The sequence below is a fragment of the Triticum dicoccoides genome, chromosome 6A (assembly GCF_002162155.2).
Source record: "Triticum dicoccoides isolate Atlit2015 ecotype Zavitan chromosome 6A, WEW_v2.0, whole genome shotgun sequence".
Lineage (NCBI taxonomy): Eukaryota > Viridiplantae > Streptophyta > Magnoliopsida > Poales > Poaceae > Triticum > Triticum dicoccoides.
Genome location: NC_041390.1, coordinates 236,321,810 through 236,334,178, shown reverse-complemented (window position 1 = coordinate 236,334,178; position 12,369 = coordinate 236,321,810). Strand labels below are relative to the sequence as shown.

At 49.9% G+C, this 12,369-nt stretch overlaps 1 protein-coding gene across 1 annotated transcript; it reads right to left on the bottom strand.

The window, feature by feature from the left end:
* Positions 1 to 413: 413 nt before the first annotated feature.
* LOC119319629 (40S ribosomal protein S24-1-like) lies at positions 414 to 1,954 on the bottom strand. The gene is made up of 4 exons (XM_037594079.1): positions 1,844 to 1,954; positions 1,586 to 1,756; positions 620 to 706; positions 414 to 535 (listed from the first exon to the last, which is right to left on the bottom strand). Exons 1-4 carry the CDS (start codon positions 1,916 to 1,918, stop codon positions 506 to 508), a joined length of 363 nt encoding a protein of 120 aa, XP_037449976.1. The 5' UTR covers positions 1,919 to 1,954; the 3' UTR covers positions 414 to 505.
* Positions 1,955 to 12,369: the final 10,415 nt, after the last annotated feature.

The following is a 12,369-nucleotide window of genomic DNA, read 5'->3' as shown; positions in this document are numbered from 1 at the left end:
TTTATTTTTGAAAGATTGGGTGCTTGCTGTAGTTGTCACATACTCCCTCCATTCCAGGTAATTCCTGACGGAGGGAGTATTTAGGAACGGAGGGAGTACAACATAAATTTCCACAAGCTCAGACTCATGGAATCACAGAAACAGAAATAGATCCACATCTTAAACAATAATATCAGAATTTTGGGACAGAACTGCACTCAATTGAACTCATCTCAACTTGACAAAGAAGAACACTAGCAGCAAAAATCAAGTCAGTAATACTCCCTCCGTTTCAAAATACATGACCCAACTTTATACTAAACTATTATAAAGTTGGGTCATCTATTTTGGAACGGAGGGAGTACTACATAGCATACCAGGTATGAAATTCGATGTGAAGGCTCCAAATTCTTTTTCTACTAGATCGAGCATACCGCGACATTGCCACAATGAGATTTCCTAAAGGGTGCAGACACTGATTGTGAACAGATAGAACTGAAGGCAGCCAACATTCGAGAATATTTCCTTATTTCTTCTTGGCATCCCCGGCCTTTGTCTGCAAAATTTATCCAAGAAAACAACTTACTTGATATGACACAGATCAGTAAGGAAATCAACTAAGATTAGTATATATGGATACCTTCTTGACTCCATGGATCTTCTTCGTCCTATTCTTCCTCTCCTTGATCTGCTTGCGTGACTTCTCTACCTTGGTGGCTAGCCCGTTCTGCAGAAGAGGAAGAATAATTATAAGCAAATGAGAACCTAACATCCTTAATTCTCGTTAGTGAGTTCACAGAAAAAATGATATTATTATCTAGAGCACATGCTGATGAATAGGAATTTAGAAGTTGGCGGACAAAACTTTGAAGTGCTTTATCTCAGTAAAGCATAAACAATGAAAATAATGGTAATTAACATAAATGAGCTGCACAACAAAAAGAGTAGCATCACAAGGCTGGAAGCACATCATTATAGCCATGACAGATCATGGCTCATGCTCGGATACATGCAAACTTGTGTAAGATGGACTTTCTAGCACAACAACAGAAACATACAACACAAATGCAGAAACTGCAAGGGTTTTGCTTTAAGCAAAAGCTATCATTATCTTACATCAAAGATCGATTGTCATTAGTTATAAAATTGCTACAGTTAACAGGAACATCAAGTGTGGCACAGTATCAGCCGCATTTTGAAATAAATTCTGGCAAATCCGAAGGCCCCAATTGGTTGAAGGTGAATTGAAGCAAAGGGAACCAGTATTTTTATTAGAGTGCCCATTTCTAGATATGTGCCTATTATACAAAAATCAGAAAACAAGATCGGCCAAGAAATGGATTTATTTGCCACCATGCAGTGGCAGCAAGACTTGGCAAGTGTTTTTTTATCCAAGATAAGACAACTAATATTGGAACTACAAGTACCCTGATCAGAGCTTATTATACTGACTCAAGGATGAGAGCACAAAATTGACTAAATGCATTATACAAAGGCTACAATAGGACAAGATCAAAGCGTATTATGAGATAACAGTATAATAAATATGGAGGCCCAAGGATTCAGAGTAGATAAGGGTGGGACGAATGAAGCAAGAGAGGCATACCCTGATGAGCCTGTACTTGGGCTCGAACTTCTTGGCAGCCTCGAGGTTATCATAGATGAGGCCGAAGCCGGTGGACTTGCAGCCTCCGAAGTGGGTGCGGAACTTGAACACAAAGATGCAGTTCGAGTCCTTAACCTCATAAATCTTGTCCAGACGCTCCTTGAGATGCGCCTGCGACACACATGGATCAACCTAAACTCGCATCGAAAATCAACGAGCCCAAAGATGACAACGATCTTGGCAGTATGGAGGGCGCACCTTGGACACGTTGGCGCGGCCGGGGTGGATCACCTCAAGCACGAATTGCTTGCATGAGAGGAGACGGTTCGTCATGAACTTACGGGTGCGGAGAGTCACCCCAGGCGCCGTCTTCGTGTAACGCCCTGATCGGAGAGGGGATCGGCAATCTAGAGTAGGTGAGAGGGAGCAGGTGAGGAAGGGGGATGAGCTTGGAGAAGGGGTTAGGATTGTAGAGGAAGGTTTGGATACAGAGAATGATCTACACACGCATGCCTCCACACGGCCACAGGCGGCCACCCTTAACGCACCCATGCCTCCACTTGGCAGGCCAGCTGGCTGGGCCCGCCAGCCAGCACCTAGGCACACTAATCAACTAATTAGGTGTGACATTCTCCCCTCCTTAAGAAGAGGCCTCCCCCTCCCAAATGGGTGCCGTGGGAAAACGCCGGCGTAGCACGTCGTAGTCCTCCCAGGTGGCCGAGTCCGGGGACGACGATGACCATTGTATCTTGAGCTGCACCACGGGCGCGTCGCCATGCTTCATCATACGCCTCTCCAGGATCTTGACGGGCTCTGTCGTCGACGCAGACAGGTGTTGGACTCGGGGAAGCTCAGCGAAAATCGGTGAGTAGTCCGGCGTGAATGGCTTCAGCTGGGAGACGTGGAAGACCGGGTGCACGCGGCTGTCTAGCGGCAGATCCAGCTTGTAAGCCAGAGGTCCAATCTTCTCAAGCACGGTGTAGGGGCCGAAGAACTTGTAGGCGAGCTTGGCGCATGGGCGCGAGACCACGGAGTGTTGCACATAAGGCTGCAGTTTCAGCAAGACCTGTTCTCCCACTTGGAATGAGCGCTCGACGCGGTGCTTGTTCGCCTGCTTCTTGAAGCGGTGCTGGGCACGCACCAGCTGGGCTCGGATGGCATCTGTATGCTCTGCCCAGTCCAGGTCGTCGCCGGCCATTGTCGCCTCCGCCCAGGTTGCCATTGCGCCCAAGTTGGCTTCTCTGCCATACAGGGCCTTGAAGGATGTGCACTGGAGAGATGAATGGAAGGTCAAGTTGTACCAGAAATCAGCCATCGGTAGCCAGCGGCGCCACTTGCTGGGGGAATGGTGGACGGCGCTGCGCAGGTACATCTCCAGGCACTGGTTCACCTGCTCGCTCTGGCCATCGGTCTGCGGGTGGTACGCCGTTGAGTACAAGAGCTTGGTGCCCGCGCTCTCGAGCAGTTCACGCCAGAGGTTGCTGGTGAAGATCTTGTCGCGGTCGGAGGTGATGGACGAAGGGATGCCGTGCAGCTTCACAATGTTGTCCCAGAACGCGCGGGCGACAGTCGCGGCGGTGAAGGGGTGGCGGAGTGGCACGAAGTGCGCGAACTTGGTGAAGCGGTCGACGACCACCATGATGGAATTGCAGCTCTCGGACGCCGGCAGGCCCTCGATAAAATCCACCATCAGGTCCTCCCATGGCACTGAAGGAATGGGCAGAGGCGCGAGGAGGCCGGCCGGCCTGGTGTGCTCGTGCTTGGCATGTTGACAGACGGCGGATTGATGCACGAACTCCTCCACGTCTCTCTTCAGGCCACGCCACTCGAAGTGCTTCTTGACGCGGTGATAAGTCGCCGTGACACCCGAGTGGCCGCCCCCCGCTCTGTTGTGGAGCGCGGCGATCAACTTGGTGCGCAGGGCCGTGTTCGCCCCAATCCAGAGCCGGCCTTGATGACGAATGACGCCGCGGTGGAGCTCGTACCCGTCTGCATCTGGGCTGGACACGGCTAGATGTTGGAGGTGCTCTTGAGCCTTCGCGTCCGTTGCATAGGAGTTAGCCACCTCTTGCAACCACACCGGCTGGCAGATCGAGAGCGCGGCCACGTCCACGAGCTTGCCCACCCGGGAGAGCGCATCCGCGGCTCCGTTGTCGAGGCCGCGCTTGTACAGGAAGCGAAACTGAAGGCCGACGAGCTTGGACATGGCCTTGCGTTGGATGTCTGTCTCGAGGTGTTGCTCGCCCAAATTGCAGAGACTCTTGTGATCCGTGAGGATGTCGAACGACCCGCGTTGTAGATACTGTCGCCACTTGTCCACAGCCATCATAACCGCGAGGAACTCCTTCTCGTAAGTGGAGAGTTTCTGGTTGCGCGCACCCAGCGTCTTGCTGAAATAGGCCACGGGGTGCCCCTCTTGAGTGAGCACCGCGCTGATGCCCGTGTCGTATGCATCCGTCTCAATGGCGAATGGCTTGTCGAAGTTGGGAAGCGCGAGCACCGGTGTGGTGTGTTGGGGAACGTTGCAGAAAACAAAAAATTTCCTACGGTTTCACCAAGATCCATCTATGAGTTCATCTAGCAACGAGTGGTCCGATGCATCTACATACCTTTGTAGATCGCGAGCGGAAGCGTTCAAAGAACGAGGATGAGGTAGTCGAACACGACGTGATCCAAATCACCGGAGATCCTAGCACCGAACGGACGGCACCTCCGCGTTCAACACACGTACGGTCAGCGTAACGTCTCCTTCTTCTTGATCCATCAAGAGGGAAAGAGAGGTTGAGGAAGATGGCTCCAGCAGCAGCACGACGGCGTGGTGGTGATGGAGCTGCAGTACTTCGTCAGGGCTTCGCCAAGCACTATGGAGGAGGAGGAGGTGTTGGAGAGGGAGAAGGACGCAACCAAAGGCGTGGATGAAAAGCCCTCCTTCACCCACTATATATAGGAGGGCCAAGGGGGGGGGGGGGCGCCGGCCCTAGGAGATCCAATCTCCTAGGGGGGCGGCGGCCAAGGGAGGTTTCCCTCCCCCCAAGGCACCTAGGAGGTGCCTTCCACTAGTGGGACTCTTCCCTTTTGTGAACCCTAGGCGCATGGGCCTCTTGGGGCTGGTGCCCTTGGCCCATGTAGGCCAAGGCGCACCCCCTACAGCCCATGTGGCCCCCCGGGGCAGGTGGACCCACCCGGTGGACCCCCGGGACCCTTCCGGTGGTCCCGGTACAATACCGATAACCCCGAAACTTGTCCCGATGGCCGAAATAGCACTTCCTATATATAATTCTTTACCTCCGGACCATTTCGGAACTCCTCGTGACGTCCGGGATCTCATCCAAGACTCCGAACAACATTCGGGTTACTGCATATACATATCCCTACAACCCTAGCATCACCGAACCTTAAGTGTGTAGACCCTACGGGTTCGGGAGACATGCAGACATGACCGAGACGACTCTCCGGTCAATAACCAACAGCGGGATCTGGATACCCATGTTGGCTCCCACTTGCTCCTCGATGATCTCATCGGATGAACCACGATGTCGAGGATTCAAGCAACCCCGTATAAAATTCCCTTTGTCAATCGGTATGTTACTTGCCCGAGATTCGATCGTCGGTATCCCAATACCTCGTTCAATCTCGTTACCGGCAAGTCACTTTACTCGTACCGTAATGCATGATCCCGTGACCAGACACTTGGTCACTTTGAGCTCATTATGATGATGCATTACCGAGTGGGCCCAGTGATACCTCTCTGTCATACGGAGTGACAAATCCCAGTCTTGATCCGTGTCAACCCAACAGACACTTTCGGAGATACCCATAGTATACCTTTATAGTCACCCAGTTACATTGTGACGTTTGGTACACCCAAAGCACTCCCACGGTATCCGGGAGTTACACTATCTCATGGTCTAAGGAAAAGATACTTGACATTGGAAAACTCTAGCAAACGAACTATACGATCTTGTGCTATGTTTAGGATTGGGTCTCGTCCATCACATCATTCTCCTAATGATGTGATCTCGTTATAAATGACATCCAATGTCCATAGTCAGGAAACCATGTATTACGAGCTAGTCAACTAGAGGCTTACTAGGGACATGTTGGTGTCTATTATTCACACATGTATTACGATTTCCGGATAACACAATTATAGCATGAATAAAGACAATTATCATGAACAAGGAAATATAATAATAATGCTTTTATTATTGCCTCTAGGGCATATTTCCAACATGGTGACCATGGCCTGCTTGAGCAGGTCGAACGCTGCTTGGGCGTGCTCGGACCACTCGAAGCATTTCTTGGTGAGGAGCTGCGTGAGTGGCTTGGCGATGATGCCGTAGTGCGGCACAAACTTGCGATAGTAGCATGTAAGGCCGAGGAAACCGCGAAGTTCAGTCGGCGTCGTTGGCGTAGGCCACTGCACCATGGCTTGGGTCTTCTCCGCATCGGTGGCGCCCGAGGTAGTCGATGTGGTCGGTGGCGAACTAGCACTTGGAGGCCTTGACATAGAGTTGGTGTTGCCGGAGCAACTTCAACACCGTGCGCACATGTTCCAAGTGCTCCTCCATCGTTTCACTAAAGACCAGAATATCGTCAAGGAAAATGATGATGAACTTGCGAATGTACTTACTAAAGATTGCATTCATCAGGCACTGAAATGTTGCCGGTGCGTTGGTGAGGCCGAAAGGCATGACGCGGAACTGAAAATGGCCGTGATGGGTTTTGAACACCGTCTTGGCCTCATCTTCTTCGCGCATTTGAATCTGGTGATAGCCAGATCGCAGATCAAGCTTGGAGAAGACCGTAGCACCCGCCAGTTCATCGAGCAGTTCATCCATGATCGGCAGGGCAAACTTGTTTTTGATCGTCGCGTCGTTGAGCCGGCGGTAGTCGATGCAAAACCTCCAGGTGCCGTCCTTCTTCTTGATGAGCAGCACCCATGCCGCGTAGGGGCTCACGCTGTGAGTAATGATCCCCGAGTCCAGCATCTCGCGGACCTGCCACTCGATCTCGTCTTTCTGCAGGGGAGAGTAGCGGTAGGGGCGAGTATTGGCCGGAATCACCCCTTCCACCAATGTGACGGTGTGGTCATACTGACGGTGCGGCGGCAGTCCTTGGGGCGCGGTGAAGACATCGGTGTACTCGTCGAGGAGGTCGGCAAGTGGGGTCTGGCTCGGTGACTTGCACTTGGTCTGCACGGGCGGACAAGCATCCACCATGGCCATTGCCCAAACCTCGTTGCCGGCGATCAACTTGCGAAGTTCTGCTGGCTCCACTGCCGTCAGGGTCTCGGTGGCCTTGGGTTTGACGCTGCGCAGCATGACTTGCTCGCCGTCGTAGAGGAATGAGACGAACTTGTCTTGCCAGTGGCAGGTCATGGGGCTGTGCTGCGCCAGCCAGTCCATGCCCAGGATGCCATCGTAAGCGCCGATGTCGAGCTCGTGCATTGGTGTCGAGAAGGTGTGCCCCTGCATCCACCACTTCAGGTCAGGTACCATGCGATCACAGGTGAGGCGATCGCCGTTGGCGACCCGTACCTCCACCGGCGGCAGAGGTTGGGTTTGTGCGCCGATGCGGTCGATGAAGCTCTTGTTGACGAAGCTGTGGGTGCTGCCTGAGTCGAGGAGGAGCAGCATGACTTGGTTCCCGACCAAGGCGCGCAGGCGAATAGTGCTCGGCGAGTCGGAGCCGTCCAGCGCCTGGGCTGACAGAACGCAGCACTCCGCAGGCCGATCTGGTGGAGCGGGCTCGTCCAAGAGCTGGAGAGCATGGATCGCGTCGTCAGAGAGAACCTCCCCATGCTCCCCCACGTGTATGGTGAGCAACTGTGCCGGCTGCGTGCAGCGGTGCTCCCGTGAGTATTTGTCGATGCACTTGAAGCAGAGGTTGTTGGCGCGCCTGTAATCCCGCAACTGGCGCTCCCGAGCGAATTCATCGCTGACAGCGCGTGGGGCTGCCGCTTGGCGCGGTTGAGCCGCGTTTGTTGGTGGAGGAGGACGCCCTGGAGGAACTGGTCGACCCCGTGGACGTGTCGTGCCCAGCTCTTCCTCCTGAATGCGTGCCAGCACAGATGCGCGGGTGATGCTCGACGGGGCTTGTAGACGAACCACAACGCGCAGCTCGTCCTTCAGTCCCAACAAAAACTGGGTGATGAAGAACTTGTTGTTGATGGAGGGATCCAACGCCAGAAGGTGATACATGAGTTCATCAAACACCGTGCGATAATCAGCGACGCTGCCCGTGTGCCGTACCTGAAGGAGATGATGCATAGTGAGCTCGAACTCGTCCGTACCAAACTCTTCGAGCACGGCGGCGCAGAACATGTCCCATGTCAGGTTGCGGTGACTCTGGCGAAATGCCTGGAGCCAGTGTGCCGCCTGCCCCTCGATGTACAGAGCAGCGGTAGGCACCCAAAATTGCCGACCCACCTTGTAGAGCTCAAAGTATGCCAAGCAACGATCTAGCCATAGGTAGGATGCGGATCCGTCGAAATGGGGGAAATCGTGTTTTGGGGGTTTGTGGTAGGAGCTCTTTGGGTAGCCGGGGCTGGGTGGCGGCGCGGTGACCCCAGCGATGGGCGCACCAAGAGGGGGAACCGGAATGAGTGGTGGTCGGTTGTCCCCGAGACGAGCATGAGCAGAGGCGGGACGATGGGGCTCCGCGTGGGGGGGATGATGGCGCGGAGGCGGTGGTGGCGGCGGCGGCGGTGGTGGTACCAGCGTGGTGACAGAGCCCGCTGGTGAGGTCGAGCCGTCGACGGTCTTGCGGGTCGCATCGATGTCTGCCTGTGTCAGATCGAGCTGCCGCGAGAGGCCCCGCAGCTCCGCCGAGATCTGGTTGTTGAAGGCGATTTGCGCCTCGAGTTGCTTGTCGCGGAGAGCGGTTTGCTCGTCGGGCTTGGTGAGGAGGGAGTCGAGCATCTTCACGATGTGGGCATTCCCTTCCTCCATGGCTTCCAGGACTTGCCGCATCGCAACGGAGGGCTTCGAGGGCGCCGTTGCTCCTGCCTAAAAGGGGATCGATCCCCGCGACGGATTTTGGGCAAGAGCCAGCGAGCGGACTCGCACCGTGCGTGGTGGATGTTACCGATCCACCTCCCATGCTTTAGAAAGTGCAGCGGCGGCGAGGGGGAATTTTTTTTTGGCTCTGAATACCAATGTAATGCCCCTGATCGAAGAGGGGATCGGCGATCTAGAGTAGGTGAGAGGGATTAGGATTGTAGAGGAAGGTTTGGATACAGAGAATGATCTACACACGCATGCCTCCACACGGCCACAGGCGGCCACCCTTAACGCACCCACGCCTCCACTTGGCAGGCCAGCTGGCTGGGCCCGCCAGCTAGCACCTAGGCACACTAATCAGCTGATTAGGTGTGACACTTCGCGTCCGCCATGATTGCTGCTGATGACCGAGGTGCTTCCTCTTTGCAGGGATTACTAGCTACGGCAGCGGCGTGAGCGAGAGGCAGCGGCGCGAGCGAGAGGCGGCGGCAGCAGAGCTAGCGCGTGGCATGGAAGGTGTGGTTTTATATATACAGGTGGAAACCTAGGTCGTTCCTAGCAGGAGGGCTTATATGGGCTTTAAGATAGTTGGGCTCAAAAGAATTGTGGGCCAGTTTTAAGCGGCTTGATTTCTGTGGTTACTATGGATCTTTGCTTTTAAAACTAATCCAAATTCAGACGATAAGTACATCGTTTTGTAAAATATTCATGCGATTCCTAACTTAATTATTTGAAGTGCATTGTTTGACAATTTATGATGGTTTGAACAGTGGGCAAAAAGGGATCTTCAAACACGAAACAAGATCTCTGAGTCGACCAAAACAGAATCCACAAACTAAGATAACATCATCCATAAGCTGCCATAAACATCTCATCGCTTCTCCTTTTTCTCCCATCGGCAGCCTTCTTCATCTGGGCTCCCAACTGGTGCTTGTTTGTCATGTCGACATGGAGCTTATCATATGCATCTGCATTCGCCGCGTATGTAATCGCCCTGGACCCTGGATGGCCATAGCAAGCTCCTCTTTTAGAATTGGATAACCAACCCTCGAGCAAGGGAGGCGTAAACATGGAGAAAAGGAAACATAGCATACTTGCAAGCACACCTTGGGAAGATGTCTCTTCCAGCTATGCCTTGTATCTTGAGCCTCCAGTGACATGTTCTTGCGGCGCTGGTCTTTGAAAATTCTAATGGTCGGAACAAGCATAGAAGAAACCTTGTAAAACAATGGACGTGTAGACTAATGAAACTAATTGATTTCTAATGTAACCATTTTTAAAGGGGACATGGTAACACAAAACACATGGTTCCAAAGATCAAAGGAGTCAAAAATTATATAGCGGTGTCTTCATAGGTTTTGCTGGTGTGATAGCAATGAAAAATTTGTCTTCTTGAAATACCTACATATGACATCTTCTTGAAATACGTACATACGTACATACCACAGTTTAAGCACAATATTGATATGTTGGTGTGCCCAAGAAAAAGAAGTGTAATGCATGTCTTTGATATAAAAGTCACAATTTTATTAATCTTGCATGTAAAATTTATGTTTTTGATTGCACTCCGTAAAAGAATACAAGCTCACTAATAATAGTCTGATCGTATCTCTTATGCAGAAGCTGAAACTAATGTTTGGCCCTAGCATTACACCATTAAGCACCTAAAGTCATTCTTATTCCAAATAAAAGCACCGTAACTGAAGCAACCAACAAACTAAACTCTAGAACATCAACGGATAATCAGATCAATCCTTCTCTAAAGCTCGCAAGACAAAAATGTCAAATCTAACCTAGTTGAAAAATACTGTATAGGGTACATGGTCCACCCACCTAATAAATATAATAGATAGGCATCATTACGTCTAATATGCAATAAATTATGCACCAAATAGAATTCGATAAAATCCAGTAAATCTAATTTTTCTCGTTCCATATATTAGTTTTTTAGATATAAGAGGAGAAATATTTCATGGACAGTTAAAGTCCTCACTCAGGCTTAGAATTAGAAGAAACAAACATTAGAACTGCATTTGCATGATCCTTGAGTGAAACTTGGTTGTTACCTCTCCCAAGAAAAGAAAAAGAGAAGATACCAATAATCTGGATGCGGCATCAATAGCACGGCTGGAAAGTATATATAGATGTAGTTTCAAGACTAACTAACCATTTTGCATTGAAGTTTGCAAATAAATCATTTCCATGTTTGAACAAAGGGAACTTGTAAACACCTGAACCAGGAACAGATGTTTCTTTAAGATTTAACAATAGCAGCAGAAACCCTGCAGCAAAGAAATAATTCTGATGCACTAGGATAAAAAATTCTGATGTACTTCAGTACCTTTTCATATTTAGATGAGTGAGTAGAGAGACTAACACACAACTATAAGCACACGTCTCCTCATTCCGCAATTCAGAGCCTAGTTACTTTATGAGCCAATATATGCATCAATTCACGATCCTCCAGTGTATAAACTGGTACTTTCAAATCACATTGCAGCTTTTTGTTCAAGAAACAATTTGCACATTCAGTTACATCGGCATGAGTGTCGGTGCAGCTGACATCGTGCTCTCCTAATAGCCATTTATGCAGGGCAAAAGGTTGCATTACAAAAAGAAATAGACATCGAAGAAAGTATCATGGGTTGAATCAAGATGTCAACATGTGGCAGCAAACTTGCAATTCCTATAGGATTTAAACAAAAAATAACATATATTGCCTAATCGGGCCAGGCGTCGCAGCGGCATTAGTCCATGATATGGAATCCGCATGGAGTAGGCCCAGGGACCGGTGGCGGCTGTGAGACGGGGCGATGGCGTCGGTCTGCTTGCCTCGGTATATATAATTTGGTATAATTGTACCCTCATCCTGAACATAGGCTCCTACAGTACATCCATTTCTAATTTTATGTATAACCGAGAGCCATTTATATGCCCAAATCTGATCTTAGAAAGAGTATGGATCAGTTTTAGCTCTTACATATATACCTAAATTAAGCAAGCATTCAGATATTACATTCGTTTCCAGAGCAACATAGGAATAATTCTTAACTCTCAACCAAAGGCTTTACCATATTTTCAGGGATTTGCGTGCAAACTTGTTTAGTCATCAATCCACAATATATGCATTTCTATTTCTTTGTAACCCTTTTGTTTTCTTGGCGCAACAAAAATTTATAGTAGGGCCATGCCTTACTGTTCAGGGTAACAAAAAAATTGTCAATCTATTAACTAGTGTACTCAATCATGTTAGGAAATAATGGTACATAGGATCTGGGTCGTTGGTTGTTTTGGATGAATTGGTAGGACCTGGGCTTAATCTATGAATTTAACAAATTGTTTATAAACAGAATGATCTTGCTTTTGGAGAGTTGGATCAGCTCACATTCACGCAGGAAAAATGATGTGTTACAATCTACAGAGCTCTCGTCGACTATAGAATACAATTCACTGGCCTCGATCGCTCTGTCGCAGTTCCAACCAACCCATCAACAGTGAGCTCTAACAGATTAACATGGAAATAATCAGACTGGGTGCTTTTCTTTGAGTGATTATGATGACACCGTAGCAAAATTGGTCTTTATCAATACTGCAAAAGAGAGGGTACTTCTTGTGCCTACAGAACTTTTCAGATAGCAAGCATGAGTGCAAAAGGGTAACGATCATGGAGGGCATGCAGTCTTGTGGAGTTGACAGAGATTACTCATCGTGATCCAAACAATGCTTCAACTTGCGATTAGCATGCCTCATTTCTTTCATACCACGTAGATGAAGCTGGTT